Raw genomic sequence first — 19,598 nt, 5'->3', positions numbered from 1 at the left:
AATTAAAAAAAATAGTTGGGCGTGGCGGCAGGTGCCTGTAGTCCCAGCTAGTCGGGAGGCTGAGGCAAGAGAATTGCTTGAGCCTTGGAGGCGGAGGTTGCAGTGAGCTGACATGGCGCCACTGCACTCCAATCTTGGTGCCTCAACAAAACAAAACAAAACAAAGAAAACCTTCTGGAAGAATTATCCTCCTTTGAGGATCTAACCCTTCTTGCTCCCAATGCTCCCCAGCAGGGCCCGCACCCCAGGACGGGTACTTACCGCAGTCCCCCACCTCCAGCTCTGCACACTCGCAGCCCAGTGCCCGCTCTTCCCCCTCAGCCTCCCGACCAGACTCAGCTCTTCGACCTCCCTGCGAGTCCCTGTGCACCCACTTTGTTCTGTGCCTGTCCCTGCCCTGACTATGTGGGCTCAGGTAGTTTTGTGGGGTGTGTGGATGTTGCGTGGGAGTGTATGTGTGCCCCATGTGTCCCATGTGTTATAACCCTGATGCTCTGGAGCAGAAGGCATGGGGTCATCTATGGATAAAGGCTGGTATTGAAGCAGGGTCCCCCACCTGTGTTAGGCCACCATATACTCTTGCGTAAAGGTAGGGTGAGGTAAACCCATGGCCAAAGCTTGGCCAACCAGAGCACTGTAGCACCCTGGTCAGGGATGGACATGTGACCCACGCTGGCGGATGAAATGCACACTGGGGTCATCTGGAAGCAGGAGCCTTGGGGAGGGGGGAATCCTGAGCAGATCAAAGCTTGATCTCAGTATCTGACCCCTGGATCCAGGCTGCCCTAATGCTGGATTATAAAACGGCTTAAGCCAGTTGATTGTGGTTTTCGTCAATTGTATCCAAGAGTAGTGACCCATGCCGTATACCCCATGCCTGCTCCAGGTTATCTTTTCTTTTTTTTTTCGAGACAGAGTCTTGCTCTGTTGCCCAGGCTGAGGTACAGTGGCTTGATCTCTGCTCACTGCAACCTCCACCTCTCGGATTCAAGCAATTCTTGTGCCTCAGCCTCCCAAGTAGCTGGGATTACAGGCGCCCACCACCATATCCGGCTAATTTTTGTATTTTTAGTAGAGACGGGGTTTCACCATGTTGGCCAGGCTGGTCTTGAACTCTTGGCCTCAAGGGATCCACCCACCTCAGCCTCCCAAAGTACTGGGATTACAGGCGTGAGCCACCATACCCGACCTGCTCTAGGGTTCCTGATGGCAGTGATGGTCACAATACAGGCCAGAAACAGTCACAATACAAGCCAGAAACCTGGGAGTCAGCTATGACCATGTGCTCCCCGTCAAGCCACCAGCAGTTCCTGTTGATTGTACTTTCTGGCAATAGCAACAGTAATAATACACATGTAGCACATCTTTTATGCCAGGAAACATTCTAAATATTTTAATTTTTAGAGACAAGGTCTCACTTTGGTCCCCAGTCTGGAGTGCCGTGGTATGATCATGGTTCACGGCAACCATGAACTTCTTAGGCTCAAGCAATCCTCCCACCTCGGCCTCCTAAAGTGCTGGGATTACAGGTGTGAGCCACCTCACCCAGCTTGAATATTTTTCTGCATTTAACTCACCTGTTCCCTTGAGGTGAGACCATGTGATTAATTCTGGCCAAGGACCTGAGCCAGAAGAGCCATATATCACCTATACGCCAAGCATTTATTTATTTGCCAGTGCCAAAGCTTCTAGAGCTCTCTTTCTCTTTGCCAAGAAAGCCTTTGATTTCCACATGGTTATGCCTGTAGCCAGGGCAGGAACTACAATGAGCAGAGACCCCAGGGGACCCTTGAAGGGTATACAGCTTTGAGTATACTTTTATTAGATCAGAGAAATTTGGGGTTGTTAGAGCAGCATAATCCAGCCTATCCTGACTGATTATCCCCACAGGCACAGAAGGGACTAAGTTGCTGTTAACGGACGGAAGCAGAATTGTGAACCCAGAAGGGCCATTCCCTAGGACATCTTGACCTCAGTGATGTACATTCTCCAAAGACTGTCCTGAATCTATCTACTTCTCCTAACTCCATTCCCTACCCCTCTGACCCTCCATTCCAGACTTTCTCCTGGATGGTTATGTCAGGGAGGAAAAGCTTTTCCTCTGCCCTCTTAGATTCAGCATCTGGGGCCTGCAAATTAAACTGACAAAAGACAAATTAGCAAGAGAAACGGAGTTGTATAGCTTTCTGTTTTTTGTTTGAGATGGAGTCAGTATTGCCCAGGCTGGTCAGGAACTCTTATGGTCAGAGGATCCTCCCACCTCTGCCTCTCAAGTACCTGGGATTACAGGCTCACGCCACCACCCCGATAGACATTTTTATTCGTGTACTAGGAGGTTAGAATTGAGAGCTCGTAAACCAACAAAAGGTTGGGGGAAAGGGCACTTGGGGAAAACAAAGGACTTCTAGGAAAGATAATATGCTAGTTTTGTGACAGTGTCTGTTTGCCTGTGGTGCCATGTCTGGGGATGAGTCCCTTGTGCTCCCAGGGAGGGGGCTTATCTCTGTTTCCTCTTATTCTCTCCAGCCCCTTTCCATGCCTGCCCAAAAGGTTATATTTTATTTTATTTTATTTTATTTTGAGAAAAGGTCTCACTCTGTGGCCCAGGCTGAAGTGCAGTGGCAATCAGAGCTCACTGTAACCCAGGAGTCAAGTGATCCTCCCGCCTCACCCCCTGAGCAGCTAGGACTACAGGTACATGCCAACATGCCTGGCTTTTATTATTGTTTTTTTTAAATTTCTCACAGAGAGGAGGGTCTCGCTGTGTTAACCACGCTGGTCTGAAGCTCCTGGCTTTGTGTGGCAAATGCTCATTTTAAAATACAAATACAACCCCAGCCTCCACTCCTCTTCTTGTTTTAGACTTTATGCACAGCTTCAAAGGTCAAAACCCAAATTCAATTCCCAACACTGTGTACTAGGTCCTGCAAGCTGTGCTCTGCCCTGCCCAGGTCTGCCCCAGGGCCAGCTTTCCTGGTACTCACCAACCACCTCCCGCTACCCAGGCCGTCCACCCTTACAGGCACGGTTAATTTTCCCATTACAAGTTGTCAGAGTCCCATGGACTCTGATAAGGTGGCTGTGGATGGGACTATAGTAAGACAGTGAGGAGGTCAATGTCAGTGCACATGTGTCTGTATCATTAGTGACATGTGTGTTTGGTACATGGTGAATATACAGAACATTTGCTATGAATGAAACACCCAGCTGCCAGGTGAGGTGAGGCTTTAGGGCAGGGCTTCCAAACTTTTACTGTGCCAGGGACACCCTTGGCATCTGCAGCAGATGAAGGACCCCTGGTTAGAAACATGCTTTTTTCTTTTTCTTTTTTTTTGGGGGGGGGGGAACCATGTTTTGAATGCATTACATTACCAAAAAAATTAATATTGAAATGCAAACGGCAAAATATAAAAACACGGCCATTTGCTCTTTTCCTAGACTAGCTATGGCTGGGCCTGGTCAAGCTTTGGGAGGCTGAGGCTGTGGAGTTCCAACCATCAACCTTGGAAGAGCTGTCTTGGAGGCAGGCAGGTCCAGAGCCCCACGTGCCATGGGACCTAAACCGAGAGCAAGCCTGGGCCTGGGCACTGGAGAACTTCCCTGTGCTGAGCCGCCACTCCTGCCAATGCCATCAGCTCTACGGGAGCGCTGCTGCGAGCTGGCTGCTGCACTGCACCTCTAGTGGGCACGGAGCCCTTCCCGGATATGAGAGGGGCCAAAAATGGCCTCGACACTTCCATGTCCAGAAGTCAATGGCTGAAACCATAGACGGGCTCCAGTCACCTCAAGAAGACGCAGATGCTACGATGGTGAGGTCCAAAGCGGCCTGAAGCAGCCTGGAGATGCCAGCGCCTGCGGAGGTGGAAGTACACACGCCCAGGGCGCCTTCTGCAGTCCAGGCGGCCTCCGGAAGCTGCTGAAAACCTAGGATTCCATCAGGAAGGAACCGCTGAAAACCTAGGATTCCATCAGGAAGGAACCCGAATAGGAGAGGAACCCCAGCCTTTCTGCAGGCCTGCAGTACGACCCGCTTCAACTGCTGCCCTGGAAGGAGCCCGAGGCACCCAGTGGGGGCCCTCATGCCGTCCCTGCGGACATTTGCACTGGAACTGTGCCCTGCATGCATAACAGCCTTGAGGTCTGTGCGGTGGACATCATTCCTTAATCTGTTCTTTCTCTCCTGAGCGTCCTCAACATTTTTCATTTAGAAAAACTTTCTTCATGGAGGGGCGGGCGCGGTGGCTCACGCCTGTCATCCCAGCACTTTGGGAGGCCAAGGCGGGCGGATCACGAGGTCAGGAGATCGAGACCATCCTGGCTAACACGGTGAAACCCCGTCTCTACTAAAAATACAAAAAATCAGCCAAGCTAGGTGGTGGGTGCCTGTAGTCCCAGCTACTCGGGAGGCTGAGGCAGGAGAATGGTGTGAACCCGCAAAGCAGAGCTTGCAGTGAGCCGAGATGGAGCCACCCCACTCCAGCCTGGGTGACAGAGAACCGCCGTTCGCCCATCCGTCCAGAAGTAAGGAAAAGGCCATGGAGACCAAGGGGGTGGGGTCACGGTTTCCCCTCCCCTCCCCCTCAGAAGTCCGAAGATAAATAGGCTTAGAAAGAGAGGAAAAAAATTTCTTGGTTTGCATCTCACTCACCCTTTCTCAAGCCCCATGTTGCACGCCAAACTGTTGTAGGACTTTCTCCTTAGTTCAGCTAAAAGCCAGGTTCTTGTGCAGCGGCCATGAGAGATTAATCTCGCAGACACTTTGAAGAGGGAGAAAAATGGAATTTATTGGGCAAGAAGGAAAAAAAGGGAAACAGGGACTCTCAGCAAAGCGAGAGAGAGTCCCGCTAGCTGGTTTCTCGCCTCCCAGATAGAATCCCAAGTTCCACCCCGAACATGAGACCAAGCTCCTCCCCCTGCATAGCTCCTCCCCCTGCATAGCTCCTCCCCCTGCATGCTCCTCCCCCTGCAAAGCTCCTCCCCCTGCAAAGCTCCTCCCCCTGCATGCTCCTCCCCCCTGCAGAGCTCCTCCCCCCTGCAGAGCTTCTGTGGCTCTACCCAGTTCTTCCAGTGCTTAGGCAGGTGTGGGAGTTTCTCCTGGACCTTTTTTTTTTTTGAGACGGAGTCTCGCTCTGTCGCCCAGGCTGGAGTGCAGTGGTGCGATCTCGGCTCACTGCAAGCTCCGCCTCCCAGGTTGAAGCCATTCTCCTGCCTCAGCCTCCGGAGTAGCTGGGACTACAGGTGCCCGCCACCACTCCCGGCTAATTTTTTTGTATTTTTAGTCGAGACGGGGTTTCACCGTGTTAGTTAAGATGGTCTCAGTCTCCTGACCTCGTGATCCGCCCGTCTCGGCCTCCCAAAGCGGGACCCCTTTAGACTTGGCTGTCTCACTTGGATTACAGGCGTAGGCCACAGTGCCCAACTGAGTCACTTTTTTTTTTTTCCTTAAAAAAATTGTTGGCCCGCAGACACATGAAAAAATGCTCAGCATCACTGGCCATCAGAGAAATGCAAATCAAAACCACATTGAGATAGCATCTCACACCAGTTAGAATGGCAATCATTAAAAACCCAGGAAACAACAGGTGCTGGAGAGGATGTGGAGAAATAGGAACGCTTTTACACTGTTGGTGGGACTGTAAACTAGTTCAACCATTGTGGAAGTCAGTGTAGCGATTCCTCAGGGATCTAGAACTAGAAATGCCATTTGACCCAGCAATCCCATTACTGGGTATATACCCAAAGGATTATAAATCATGCTGCTATAAAGACACATGCACACGTATGTTTATTGCGGCAGTATTCACAATAGCAAAGACTTGGAACCAACCCAATAGCAAAGACTTGGAACCAACCCAAATGTCCATCAATGATAGTCTGGATTAAGAAAATGTGGCACATATACACCATGGAATACTATGCAGCCATAAAAAAGAATGAGTTCATGTCCTTTGTAGGGACACGGATGAAGCTGGAAACCATTCTGAGCAAACTATCACAAGGACAGAAAACCAAACACCGCATGTTCTCACTCATAGGTGGGAATTGAACAATGAGAACACTTGGACACAGGGTGGGGAACGTCACACACTGGGGCCTGTCGTGGGGTGGGGGAAGAGGGGAGGGATAGCATTAGGAGATATATCTAATGTAAATGATGAGTTAATGGGTGCAGCATACCAACCGGGCACATGTATACATATGTAACAAACCTGCAAATTGTGCACATGTACCCTAGAACTTAAAGTAAAATAAAAAATAAAAAAATAAAAATTTAAATTTAAATTTAAAAAAAAATTGTTGGCCCGGTGCGTTGGCTCACGCCTGTAATCCCAGCACTCTGAGGGGCCAAAGTGAGCAGATCACCTGAGGTCAGGAGTTGGAGACCAGCCTGGCCAACATGGTGAAACCCCATCTCTACTAAAAATACAAAAATTAGGCTGGGTGCCCCCGGTGGCTCACACCTGTAATCCCAGCACTTTGGGAGGCTGAGGCAGGTGGATCACCTGAGGTCAGGAGTTCGAAACCAGCCTGACCAACATGGTGAAACCCCATCTCTACTAAAAATATAAAAATTAGCCGGGTGTGGTAGCACACGCCTGTAATCTCAGCTACTCAGGTGGCTGAGGCAGGAGAATCGCTTGAACCCGGGAAGCGGAGGTTGCAGTGAGCCCAGATCACTCAACTGCACTCCAGCCTGGGCCAGGGAGCAAGACTCCGTTTCAAAAAAAAAAAAAAAAAAAAAAAAAAAAAAAAAAAAAAAAAAAAAGGGCCAGGCGCAGTGGCTCATGCCTGTAATCCCAGCACTTTGGGAGGCTGAAGCAGGTGGATCACGGGGTCAGGAGTTTGAGACCAGCCTGACCAACATGGTGACACCCTATCTCTACTAAAAATACAAAAAAATTAGCCGGGCTTGGTGCCGTGCACCTGTAATCCCAGCTACTCAGGAGGATGAGGCAGCAGAATTGCTTGTATCCGGGAGGTGGAAGTTGCAGTAAGCCGAGGTTGTGCCATTGCACTCTAGCCTGGGCGACATAGCGAGACTCTGTCTCAAAAAAAAAAAAAAAAAAAAAAAAATTAGCCAGGCGTGGTGGCGGGCGCCTATAATCCCAGCTACTCGGGAGGCTGAGGCAGGAGAATCGCTTGAACCTGGGAGGCTGAGGTTGCAGTGAGCCGAGATGGTGCCACTGCACTCCAACCTGGGCGACAGACCGAGACTCCGTCTTAAAAAAAAAAAAAAAAAAAAAAAAAGGCCGGGGTGGTGACTCACGCCTGTAATCCCAGGATTTTGGGAGGCCGAGGCAGGTAGATCACGAGGTCAGGAGATCGAGACCATCCTGGCTAACACGGTGAAACCCCATCTCTAATAAAAATACAAAAAATCAGCCGAGCGTGGTGGGGTGCCTGTAGTCCCAGCTACTCGGGAGGCTGAGGCAGGAGAATGGGGTGAACGCGGGAGGCGGAGCTTGCAGTGAGCCGAGATAGTGCCACTGCACTCCAGCCTGGGCGACAGAGCAAGACTCCGTCTCAAAAAAAAAAATAAGATAAACTAAAAATAAATAAATAAATAAAATTACAAAAAAATCCAAAAAAATTTGTTTTAAAATTTTTAATGAGATGAGGTGTCACTATGTTGTCCAGGCTGGTCTTGAACTGATGAGCTCAAATGATCCTCCTGCCTTAGCCTCTCAGAGTGCTGGGATTACAGGCATGAGCCACCACACCCGGCTAATTTTTTGTATTTTTTAGTAGAGACGGGGTTTCACCGTGTTAGCCAGGATGGTCTCGATCTCCTGACCTCGTGATTCGCCTGCCTCGGCCTCCCAAAGTGCTGGGATTACAGGCATGAGCCACCGCGCCCGGCCTCTGGGTGACTAAGTTTTAACATTAAGTAACTCATTAACAATTTCTAAGGCCCTTTATGTCACAACCTAAGTGAAAAGCCATTATCCTTTGCCACAAATAGAAGACACCTGTGAAAACACGACAGTTTCCTCTAGAAGGCTCCTATAAGTCCCAGTCTCTAGTTCGGAAAGTTCCAGGAGCACTGAGTGGGGAGCCCTCTCCTTTAACAGGGGGCCTCAGGATCCAGCCCACTTCAACCTCTGGCTCGGCCACCCCCTTCTTGGCATCAGTCTCTCTGTCCAGACCCCTCGAAGCTCCCGATTCCACTCAGCCCCAGGTGTGGGCCGGGGCTGAACTAGGAAGACAAAGCCGCATTCAATCTCAGTCTGAGTCCAGCCCCTCGGGCCTCCCCCGGGCGGGCGGGGCAGAGGTCCCTGCAGCCTCCACCGGGAACCGGGCCCCTAGGACTGGGAGGTCCAAGCCGGCAGCGGGCCAGGCGCTGCCCAAAGCCTGCCCAGAGGCGGCGCTGGGCCAGTCCCTTTATAATTTGCGCCCTTCCTGGTTCCACAGAGGATTGAGGAACGCCTGAAATTAGAACGCGAATGGGCCGTGCGTGGTGGCTCACGCCTGTAATCCCAGCACTTTGTGAGGCCGAGGCGGGCGGATCACAAGGTCAGGAGTTCGAGACCAGCCTGGCCAATACGGTGAAACCTCGTGTCTACTAAAAATACAAAAATTAGCCAGGTGTGGTGGCGGCCGCCTGTAGTCCCAGCTACTCGGGAGGCTGGGGCAGGAGAATCGCTTGAACCCGGGAGGCGGAGGTTGCAGTGAGCCGAGATTGCGCCACTGCACTGCAGCCTGGGCAACACAGCGAGACTCCGTCTCAAAAAAAAAAAAAAAAACAACAAAACAACAACAAAAAAACAATGAAGGCGTGGGCCCCCATCAATATCGGGCTGGGCTGGGCGGGGCGAGGTGGCCCCTACACCACCGGGGGCAGGGCCCGTTGCTCCCGTTAGCGGCGCGCTCGGGTCGCCCCTGCCCCGGGAAGCCGGTACGGTTCTGGGCTGGTCACTGCTCTGCATCCACGAGCATCGGCCCTGATACCGCCTAGAAAGGCCCATTGTTCCCGCCTCCCGGGCCCCTGCGCGCCTCCGTCCAGAGGCCCAGAGGAAGCTCCTGAGCGGGGAAGCGCCCTGGGCGGCAGCGAGGGCAGCGGTCGCTCCCGGCTTCAACCGCCCAGTCCCCCGCGCCACCCAGAGCCCCTCACGCCCGGGAAAGAGCCCCCAGAACGTGCGAATGGGGTCGGGGTCCGCGCGCGGAGGAGATGTTGCTGAGAAGGGTACCGGGGTCCCGGAGCGCCGCCCCCGCCGCCCGCCCCCCGCCCCCCGCCCCCCGCCCCGGCTGCGGTCGACCTGCACTCCCACTCCAGCCTTACCTGAGGCCGACTCGCACGAGCCCACGCGGGGCTGCGGGAGCCGGTCGGGATCCCGGCCGCCGGCCCCCACCCCACCCCCTCGCGGCGCCGGCGACGGCGGTGCTGCGGCCCCTTTAAATCCGGGCCGCCCCGCCCTGCGCCGCCGACTCCGCGGCGGCCCCAGATCCAGGCCCCAGATCCAGGCCGGGCCGCGGCTCTCGCCGCCCAGCCCAGCCCAGCCCAGCCCAGCCCGGCCCGGCCCGGCCCGGCCCTGCCGCGGAGGCGAGGCCGCCAGTGTCCCGCGCCCCTGATATCTGCAGTGGGCCTGCTATCTGCCTCTGCCCTTCTGAGCCTGTTCCTTTTCCCTGAGTACAGGGCACAAAGCTTGCGCCCTGAGGGGCGGCCGGCGCGCTCCCTGGCCCGGTCCCCGCCCGGCCCCGGGCCCCCCGCCCTTCCCCGCCCCGGGGCCGGGGCCCCTGCCGCCGCCGCCTTCCGACCCCTGCGCCCCGGCCCCGGTCCCCCGGGCCATGCAGCCTCGGCCCCGCGGGCGCCCGCCGCGCACCCGAGGAGATGAGGCTCCGCAATGGCACCTTCCTGACGCTGCTGCTCTTCTGCCTGTGCGCCTTCCTCTCGCTGTCCTGGTACGCGGCACTCAGCGGCCAGAAAGGTGAGCGCGACCCCCGCCCGGCCCGCACCTGGCGCACCTGGGCGTCGGCGGCGGGAGCGGGCCCGGCGGTGGCCGCGGAAGGCGGCCGGAAGCCGACGCAGGCGCCCCTTCCCCGCCCGGGCGGCGCGGAGGACGCCCCTCCCACCCTCCCCCACTTGTTTGCTGCTGGAGCCGCGGCGTTCTCCTCGGGCCCGGACTCCGCGGGCGCAGCTGTCCCGACGCTGAGCTGGGGACCCGTGGGGTTCTCGGAGAGGGGCAGAGACCCAAGGTCACAGAGGTCCCGGAACGCCAGCCACAGCCACCTGGGCAGGAGCTGGGGCGGCGTGAGGGACACAGGCGCGAGGGCACCCCCCCACCCTGCTGCCTGCTGCCCCGCGCCGGCCTGGGCGACCCCGGCGTGACACCCGGTCCTGGGACTCCCTTCGGCGCCCAGAACGCGTCGGCAGCATCCGGCCTGTGGGAGGGAGGGAGGGAGGGAGGGAGGCGTCCTGAGCCAGCCCGGCCCCTGCTGCCCTGCGCTCCCGTGCGGCCCCAGCCCGTCCTCCGCACCCCGAGCTTCCCGGGCTGGCCCCCGCCCTCCGCGTCCGCCCAGCGCTCTTGCAGGCGGAGGGTGCGGACCGATCCCCCCCGCGCCGCCCCGCTGGCCGGTCTTGGCGATGGTGGGGCCGAGTAGGGCCTGAGCCCTCGGAGGCGCTCTTCCCGCGGCCTGGAGGTTCCGGGAGAGTGGCCTCCTGCTTGCCTGCCTGCTGGAGGCCTAAGCGGGCTGAGTCCAGCTGCCCCTCGGCCTCCCCGCCACCTGCTTCCCTGTTTCCCTGTCCCGGAGCGCCATCCCAGAGAGGCTGCGGAGGAGGGCGAGGGGACCTGGACCCTTCCGGACCCTCCGAGCTCCATCTACCCACGCCGAGCTCTGCCAGCACACCCGCCTGCCGCACTTGTTCTGTCAGAGCAGAGGCCTGGGCTGGCCTTGGGGCTCCAGGGCCAGAGAGGCATCACCCAGGGACTCTGCGGGGAGCCTGCCTGACACGGGAGGGATGGCTGGGCAGAGGCCGTGCTGGCGGGGTATATTATCAAGGGCAGGCATGGCTGGGGCAGAATTCTCTGTAGGTAGGGTGTGTCACCTGGGGAAGGACATTCTGGGTCCTTGGCAGGGTGACTATAAAAGCACACTGGCATGAAGGCCTAGGTGGGGCCGTATCTGAAGGGCTGGGGCACGCTCTTTGAGTCGTGGGTAGAGCCGTGAGCCCTTGCCCTTTGTCCTGAGCCAGTGTGTGCCTCCCGCAGCAGCCACATGCCCGCGGATTGATGTCAGGAGCCACCTCTGCAAGCCTGGCTTATCACAGGGAGCCAGGCTCCAGGACAGCAGAGTGAGGGAGAGGCACTGGCTCCATGGCACCCACTGTGTCTGGGGGGCATCCAGGAGGCTGGCTCTCTGAGGGCCTGGGGAACAGGAGAGCAAAGAAGGGGAGCACTTAGATTCAGGAGCCCAGCCCCTAGGGGATAGAAGCCTAAGGATCCTGTGAGGTATGAGTATGGGGTGACTTAGGCCTCCCTTGTCGAGGGGCTGTCACTGTTTCTGTGGTGACCCAGTAGTACCAGGTCTTTGGAGGCCTCAAGAGAAGCTGGGAATCTGGGCTCTTATGTGAACCCATCTCGTTGTCACATGTAGAAAATCTGTCTTAAACCCCTGGTGAAACCAGACGTAGCCAGTCTGAGGCCAGATTGGAACCTGGCCTCCACTTTGCAGCCAGCGGGGGTCCAGGAACTTGAGGGAAGGACCCAGGAAGTGGAATCTGCAGGGAAGGAAGGAGGTGGGCAGGGAACCAGAGAGGAAGGACAGCAGGTGTGGGCATCATCCTGGAAACGCAAGGTCAAGCCCAGGACGGCCTCTTAGACCAACGCAAAATGGACCCTGGAGAAGGGTTTGGGGCCCAATTTCTTATCTAGCCCGTGCAGCAGCTCTGCCAGCGCTCAAACTGTGGCCCTCGGTCAAGCACCTGCTGAGGATCTGCCCAGGGAGGCAGACCCTTGGGGGCAGCCCAGGGTCTCAGCCATGCAGCGCTCCCAGCCTTCAGGCTGTCCACCTCCCCAGGCTTGGACTTCAGCAATGATGGACACCCTCCTTGAGTCCTAGGAGGTTGCAGGGTCTGGAGAGGAGGCAGACACCTGCCACACACATGCATGGTGACAGCAGACCGTTAACAGGCCTGATATCTGCCTATGCTCCTCTGAGCCTGTCCCTTTTCCCTGAGTACAGGGCACAAAGGTTGTGCCCCAGCTTGGCTCTTTAATCTTTCCCCAACCAAGAGGGAAGCAGGGGGAACTGTGGTTTGTGGGCCCCAAGGTGTCCTAATGACTCGCCTCTAGGGGAGGGTGACACAGCCTCCAGGCCTCATTGCTGCTGCTCTTAACAACGTGGTCCTGAGGCAAGAAGGTGTGGCAGGGGCTCCCAGGCTGGTCCCTCTCCTCACCTGAGCTGCCTCCCCAGCTCCCGAAGGTTATAGGGTGCCAGCATGGCTTGGCAGAGCTCTGGCATAGGGCCTGGCCCATGGGGAGGCAGTCACAGAGTTGGACCCACAGTCAGAGAAGCTGAGGGCAAGGCGGGTGGAGGAGCTGGCAGGCGGGGGAGGCTGCCCAGGGCCAGGGCCTGCAGTGTGTAGGGAAATGACAGAAGGGTTGGTGTGGGCGGGAGCCCGTGGGGCCCTTTATCTCCTGGTAAACAGGACCCGGGGGAGAGGGGAGGCCCCTAGGAAGGAAGCCAGGGTAAGGCGCAGGCTGTTGCCAGGGTGATTCAGGCAGCATCACCCACCACTGCCCACCCAGCCTGTCCATCTGAGGCAGTCGTGTGGGACAGAGAAAGCCAGGGTGGGGCTCGGGGGTGGGGGTGGGCAGTGGCTGTAAGTAGGCAAGCGGGGACTGGCATCTAGGCAGGAGGGAGGCGCACCTGCAGGTGCAGGTGTCTCTGAACCCATTCCTGATGGCTCTGTAGGCCTCTGCACCTCCAGTCCCATCCCTGTGGGCGACCGCTGCCTACACCTGGTGTCACCCAGCAATGGGTGAGCCCTGGGGGTAGCCAGCTCTGCATTCAAGGGGTTAGGTTTCCAGGGTAACCCAGCCCCTGAGCCCAGCGTGGAGCCTGGCAGAGCCGGTAATCTGACTCCCCTTTCCCTCCCGCCAGGGGCTGTCCAGAGGCTCTGCTTTGCCTCAGCCTTTAGCCCCAGAGAGGCAGGGTGTGGAGGGTGGGGGCTGGCTTCTTGGGTAAGAGATGCCTCAGGGAAGATCTACCTGGCTCCCTGCTCCTTAAACCTTTCCCTCCTGCCCAGGTCCACCCCTTCCTCTTCCCTGGTCACTTGGCACTTCGACCTCCTGCCCGTTTCGGAAAGGGGTGTGCCCTGAGGTGACTGAACTTTGCCTGATCATGACCTTGATCATGCACAGGGCTGCTGGTGGGGTGAGGCCATCCCACGCAACTCTGGGGTCTGTGAAGCCACCAAGGATCGAGGAATGGAAGAGCTGCCTGAGTGTAGAGGGAGTTCGGTCAGGCTTCTTAAACTTGGAGACTTGGAAACAGAAGGCCTTGTAGGCCACATAGGTTTTCAGAGACTCGCCTGGCAGAGGCCTGGAGCGTCCTGCTGCGTGGACTGTGAGCACCGAGCCACCAGGAGGTTGTTGATCTCATTCTTGCTCACTGGTCCCTGCCAGACTGGTGGTGCCTCTCTACTGTCCGGCAGCCCCACCTGTGTGCTGCCCCATCCACCTACAGCCCTCATGCCTGGGCCCAGCTGGAGGTTCTGACAGGGGCCCCCTGGGGTGGCATGCGGACCCTTCAGGGTGCCCCAGGTGCAGCACAGGTCTCCAGAGACACAGGCACCAGGGCGTTCAGAGCTAGTCCCCTCGCTGCTGTTGACTGTCCTTGAGCAGCCCCAGGGCCAGTTTCTCAACCTCATTTGCTCACCTGAGCAATGAAGTGAAGTGGGCTCCTGGAACTGCAGCAGCCACCCCCCGGGGCCATCGTGAGGCTAAGAATCCAATGCAGGGTGAGCAACCAGCGACCGCTACAAGGACAGTGAAGAGCTAGCACCAGGACCTTGGGTAGCCCACCCCCTGGAAGGAGCGTGTGCTGCAAAAAGCAAGAGTGGGCTTTGGAGGCCAACGGACGGAGCGGATTCGGTCTGAGGCTGTTCCAGCCCTTGCTTAGGATCCACCTACCTAGGTCTGGAAATCGTATTTCCACTTCAGATGCCTCCTCAGAGGATAAAATAACCCCCGGTAGGGGGGAGTACTGGACGAGGGCTAATTCCCCTGGTTTTCTCCCCACGAGCATTAGTGTCAGTGTAATTTTAGAGTGACCCCAGCTATGTCACGTGTGGCAGGCACAAGAACAGATGTAAATGAGCTATTGCAGAGGTGGACACCCAGATGTGTGCGCTGGCACACTGGAGGGGCCCGTAGGGTGGCTCTAGACTGCCCCCTCGTGACGGCTTGCCTACCCCCTGCAGGCGACGTTGTGGACGTTTACCAGCGGGAGTTCCTGGCGCTGCGCGATCGCTTGCACGCAGCTGAGCAGGAGAGCCTCAAGCGCTCCAAGGAGCTCAACCTGGTGCTGGACGAGATCAAGAGGGCCGTGTCAGAAAGGCAGGCGCTGCGAGACGGAGACGGCAATCGCACCTGGGGCCGCCTAACAGGTGAGGTCTGGGGCGGGCGGGGGAAAAGGCGGGGGCGGGCTGGTTGTTAGGTTCCCTGGTCTCAGTCCCGATCCTTCCCGACCCACCCAGAGGACCCCCGATTGAAGCCGTGGAACGGCTCACACCGGCACGTGCTGCACCTGCCCACTGTCTTCCATCACCTGCCACACCTGCTGGCCAAGGAGAGCAGTCTGCAGCCCGCGGTGCGCGTGGGCCAGGGCCGCACCGGAGGTATGGGCGCAGACAGGGAGGAGCACGGGGTGGGGGGACGGGTGGCCCCCGCGCCCTTTCCAGCGTCGGGCCTCCGTCCCCCATAGTGTCGGTGGTGATGGGCATCCCGAGCGTGCGGCGCGAGGTGCACTCGTACCTGACTGACACTCTGCACTCGCTCATCTCCGAGCTGAGCCCGCAGGAGAAGGAGGACTCGGTCATCGTGGTGCTGATCGCCGAGGCGAGTGAGCCGGGACGCGGGGTTGGGGGACATTCAGAGGAGCCCCCGCGGTGCAGAACTGACAGCAGGAACCATTCCGAGGAGAAAGCTGTCGGAAGTTCAGTTGCTAGTTTCATTCGCAAATGCTCCGAGATAGAAAGTTGAAAGGGCTTTCTGGCATCCTCTACCCCTACCCACCGCCCCCGCCACCCCCCAGTCCTTGGCCATGCGAGTCCCAAAGGGAAAGGGCTGTCTCTGGGGGCCCCCTTACTCCGCCCTCAGCACAGCAGGCTCACTCCCTCCACGTGGGGGGCATCTGAAGCCTGTGCCCCTTCTCCAAGCCCTTCCAGGGCTTTTGGGGCAGCAGCAGGGCTAAGGGAGGGTGCTTGGTCTCCCCACAGACTGACTCACAGTACACTTCGGCAGTGACAGAGAACATCAAGGCCTTGTGAGTACTGGCGACCCCAGAGAGCTGATGGCGGGAGAGCTCTGTGCGGGGTGTTGTGCTGGCAGGTTCCTGCCTCCCCATGAGATAGTGCCTTTCCTATCTCGTGGGGAGGCAGGGACCTGGTGGGGGAGGGGTGGGTGTGCAGAAGTGGCCCAGCCCCTCTGGAGCTCTGCTACCTCAGTTGGCTGGGTGTAGGGGGTGGTGGGGGCTGGCACTGGGTGAGCCTCAAGAGAGGGCCACAGTCTGGTGGGCTCGGCCCCTCTCAGCCCCTGGAGGCTGCATACGGACTGGGCCTTCCCGTCCCCCAGGTTCCCCACGGAGATCCATTCTGGGCTCCTAGAGGTCATCTCACCCTCCCCCCACTTCTACCCTGACTTCTCCCGCCTCCGAGAGTCCTTTGGGGACCCCAAGGAGAGAGTCAGGTACTAGTTACTCCCCCATACCCTCAGCAACCCGCCCACCTGTGCTGAGAACCCACCTACTGGTGTTTGAGTCCAGGGTGTTTCCCTGCAGTGCCCTGAATTCTCCATGGGAGGACCCGTGCATGGGGGTGGGGGGACAGAAGCTGCCCACCCAGCGGCTTCTCTGCGGAGCCACAATGAAGGTGGAGGGGTCTGAACTTCTGAGGCCCCGCCCCGGCCCACAGGTGGAGGACCAAACAGAACCTCGATTACTGCTTCCTCATGATGTACGCGCAGTCCAAAGGCATCTACTACGTGCAGGTCAGCCCCAAGCCTTGCGCTGCCCTGCGCCACCCTGCCCTGCGATGGGTCTGGTCCGTCTGGGTGCCCTTCCTGAGCCCCAGCCCCTCTCTGCTCACCCCGCAGCTGGAGGATGACATCGTGGCCAAGCCCAACTACCTAAGCACCATGAAGAACTTTGCACTGCAGCAGCCTTCAGAGGACTGGATGATCCTGGAGTTCTCCCAGCTGGGCTTCATTGGTGTGCCCCTCCCCTTACCTGACGGTGCCTTTCAGTCCCACCTGCCTTTGCCATCCTGTCTCCCAGTCCCACTGTGTCCACTGTGAGCCTTTGCCCAGGTGGGCCCTGCCTGGTGTGTGTGCTACAGCCCCACCTGGCCTGTTCTCATTGCCTGTGCATCAGACATGTCTGCCCTCATCACCTGTCTGCCCCCCTGCCCCGTTATGCCCACACCTGCCTGAAGCCTGCCCCTGGGTTTGCTGTGGGACTCTCGGGGGCCGCTGCAGGGAGAAAGGAAGTAGGCGGAGCAGCACTGCCCACTCAGGCCCCTCCCCACCAGGTAAGATGTTCAAGTCGCTGGACCTGAGCCTGATTGTAGAGTTCATCCTCATGTTCTACCGGGACAAGCCCATCGACTGGCTCCTGGACCATATTCTGTGGGTGAAAGTCTGCAACCCCGAGAAGGATGCGGTGAGCAAGAGCTGGCGGGACTGGCAGGGGCAGGGCCAAGGGGCAGGCAGCCTCCACCCCAAACTGTGTCCCTGTCCTTGCATCTGCTCACATAGAGCACTGTCAGCTGTGGGAGGGCCCTGGTAGCCCCCAGGAGAGGCCGTGTTGAGGAAGGAGGGCTAAGCCGAGCCCTGGGGTGTTGCCCACCCTCCACAGAAGCACTGTGACCGGCAGAAGGCCAACCTGCGGATCCGCTTCAAACCGTCCCTCTTCCAGCACGTGGGCACTCACTCCTCGCTGGCTGGCAAGATCCAGAAACTGAAGGTGGGCTGCACTGCACGCTGTCCCTAGGCCGGGATCAAGGTCGGGGCCCACGCCATCACTGCCGTCCCTCCTCTGCTGCAGGACAAAGACTTTGGAAAGCAGGCGCTGCGGAAGGAGCACGTGAACCCGCCAGCAGAGCTGAGCACGAGCCTGAAGACATACCAGCACTTCACCCTGGAGAAAGCCTACCTGCGCGAGGACTTCTTCTGGGCCTTCACCCCTGCCGCGGGGGACTTCATCCGCTTCCGCTTCTTCCAGCCTCTAAGACTGGAGCGGTCAGTGCCAGCACCGTGGGTCTGCGATGCGGGCGGGGCTGGGTGGCCACCAGGGTGTAGGCTTCGCCGGCAAATTATCCTCACATTCTTCAGTTTCCTCATCTGAAGTGGGCCTCGTAATGGTAGCTACCTTGTGAGACTAAGGCAGCCCCTGGGAGCTCAGGGATGTTTCCTGTCACTATCCTCCCAGAGGAAGGCTCTGGTCTCTTTGCACAGCCTGACAGCTGCCTGGGGGGCCCCCCTGGCGCAGGCCTGGCCTTTCTCTGCTGGGCCCTGGGTGCCGTGCTGGAACGCTGCCCCTGCAGCAGCTCACAGGCCTGCCTGGCTGCAGGTTCTTCTTCCGCAGTGGGAACATCGAGCACCCGGAGGACAAGCTCTTCAACACGTCCGTGGAGGTGCTGCCCTTCGACGTAAGTTCGGTAGGTGTGGTGTGCACTGAAGCCGGGCCTCCTGTGGCCACCTGCTTCAGCCCTTGATTCTGCCCCCAGAACCCTCAGTCAGACAAGGAGGCCCTGCAGGAGGGCCGCACCGCCACCCTCCGGTACCCTCGGAGCCCCGACGGCTACCTCCAGATCGGTGGGTAGGGTTTGGGGGAGAGCGTGGGCTGGGGTTCGGGGACACCCTCTCAGCGCTGCCCTCCCCCAGGCTCCTTCTACAAGGGAGTGGCAGAGGGAGAGGTGGACCCAGCCTTCGGCCCTCTGGAAGCACTGCGCCTCTCGATCCAGACGGACTCCCCTGTGTGGGTGATTCTGAGCGAGGTGAGGCTGGGCAGGGCCAGGCCAGGCACGGGGAGGAGCCAGGGAGACCCTGGCGGAGCTCAGAGGCCCTGCTGACCCTGGGTCCGGCTCTTCCAGATCTTCCTGAAAAAGGCCGACTAAGCTGCGGGCTTCTGAGGGTACCCTGTGGCCAGCCCTGAAGCCCACGTTTCTGGGGGTGTCGTCACTGCCGTCCCCGGAGGGCCAGATACGGCCCCGCCCGAAGGGTTCTGCCTGGCGTCGGGCTTGGGCCGGCCTGGGGTCCGCCGCTGGCCCGGAGGCCCTAGGAGCTGGTGCTGACCCCGCCCGCCGGGCCGCGGAGGAGGCAGGCGGCCCCCACACTGTGCCTGAGGCCCGGAACCGTTCGCACCCGGCCTGCCCCAGTCAGGCCGTTTTAGAAGAGCTTTTACTTGGGCGCCCGCCGTCTCTGGCGCGAACACTGGAATGCATATACTACTTTATGTGCTGTGTTTTTTATTCTTGGATACATTTGATTTTTTCACGTAAGTCCACATATACTTCTATAAGAGCGTGACTTGTAATAAAGGGTTAATGAAGTGTGTGCCTCAAATGTGAGCGCCCTGGGCATCTCCCTCTGCCCCTGCGGTTGGCTTCATTTGGTCTGTGCCCCAACATGCCAACTAAGCCTGGCACTGGGCCTCCCCAGCCAGCATCAGCAGCGACCTTTCCCTGCTAAGTCAAGGAGCCAGCCTGGCCTGCAGGCGCGGGGTCCAGCCCCTGTCTGTGCAGCTGCAGTGCCACCTTGGCGCCAGCGTACCCCCCTTCCTAGGCTCAGGCCGCAAAGTCTGTCACTGGTGAAACCAGCTCAGAATCTGGGACCACACTGCCTATAGCAGGTCCCCCGAATGTCTCCCCCATGTCCAAGGCCTGCAATGAGGCCTTCCCTTAGCTCCTCAAGCTGAAGGCGTTTCCCAGCCTCCTTGTTCCCCTCCGTGTGTCTCAGCTTGGTCCTCATCCTGGGTCCCCGACACTCCTCTGGCACATTAGGGTCTCCCGCTCACCTCAGGGCCTTTGCACACACCGTTGCCCCTGCTTGGAAAGCTCTCCTTTCTCCGTTTCTCCTGCATACTTGGCTAAAAGTCACTTCTTTGTTTCTGTGGGCCTCCCCTGGATCCCCAAGGCTTCTGGGCATTTCCTTGAGACCGCCTGTCACTGACTCACTTCGTTCCCATGGTGCCCGCAGCTCTGCGGACCTCGGAGGGCTGCCCTGAACACCTACAGTTAACGAGGGGGATCCAGTGCTGACCAAAAGAAAAACCCCTGCCCTCACCTGGGGAGAGAGCCACAGGCTCTATCTAGTGTCAGCTGTGAAGGCCAGGGGACGAGGGACTGGGGCGGCTGAGAGTCAGGAGAGGGAAGGCCCCTG

The 19,598-nt window shown here is 58.3% G+C and overlaps 2 protein-coding genes across 8 annotated transcripts in view; one reads left to right on the top strand and one right to left on the bottom strand.

The window, feature by feature from the left end:
* Positions 1–10,041, bottom strand: part of SQSTM1 (sequestosome 1) — a 29,274-nt gene extending 19,233 nt beyond the window's left edge. The window contains exons 1-2 of one of the 5 annotated variants that reach the window (XM_063810996.1): positions 9,964–10,041; positions 4,649–4,757 (exon numbers count right to left, since the gene is read on the bottom strand). The gene's annotated coding sequence lies outside the window, so the exon portion shown is untranslated. Of the gene's footprint in view, positions 1–4,648; positions 4,758–7,970; positions 9,097–9,280; positions 9,419–9,821 lie in introns of those variants that run through there. The other 4 variants (XM_063810995.1, XM_016954447.3, XM_016954448.4 and 1 more) reach the window with 4 other exon arrangements.
* On the top strand, positions 9,793–18,769 carry MGAT4B (alpha-1,3-mannosyl-glycoprotein 4-beta-N-acetylglucosaminyltransferase B). Of its 3 annotated transcripts, none has more exons than XM_001151882.8 (15): positions 9,793–9,926; positions 14,423–14,608; positions 14,699–14,839; positions 14,926–15,059; positions 15,440–15,486; positions 15,795–15,908; positions 16,133–16,208; positions 16,314–16,428; positions 16,748–16,878; positions 17,074–17,181; positions 17,263–17,456; positions 17,788–17,866; positions 17,945–18,032; positions 18,102–18,214; positions 18,311–18,769. In XM_001151882.8, the coding sequence occupies exons 1-15, from the start codon at positions 9,830–9,832 to the stop codon at positions 18,332–18,334; spliced, it is 1,647 nt and encodes a 548-aa protein (XP_001151882.1). In that variant the 5' UTR covers positions 9,793–9,829; the 3' UTR covers positions 18,335–18,769. The 3 variants fall into 3 exon arrangements, with proteins under 3 accessions (XP_001151882.1, XP_016809930.1, XP_009448594.1); XM_016954441.4 differs by having other exon boundaries at positions 17,673–17,866; XM_009450319.5 differs by lacking the exon at positions 9,793–9,926 and having other exon boundaries at positions 14,162–14,608.
* The last annotated feature ends 829 nt before the right edge of the window (positions 18,770–19,598 follow it).

Source organism: Pan troglodytes, chromosome 4 (assembly GCF_028858775.2).
Source record: "Pan troglodytes isolate AG18354 chromosome 4, NHGRI_mPanTro3-v2.0_pri, whole genome shotgun sequence".
NCBI classification, from domain to species: Eukaryota; Metazoa; Chordata; class Mammalia; order Primates; family Hominidae; genus Pan; species Pan troglodytes.
This window is presented reverse-complemented; position numbering and strand designations above follow the sequence as displayed.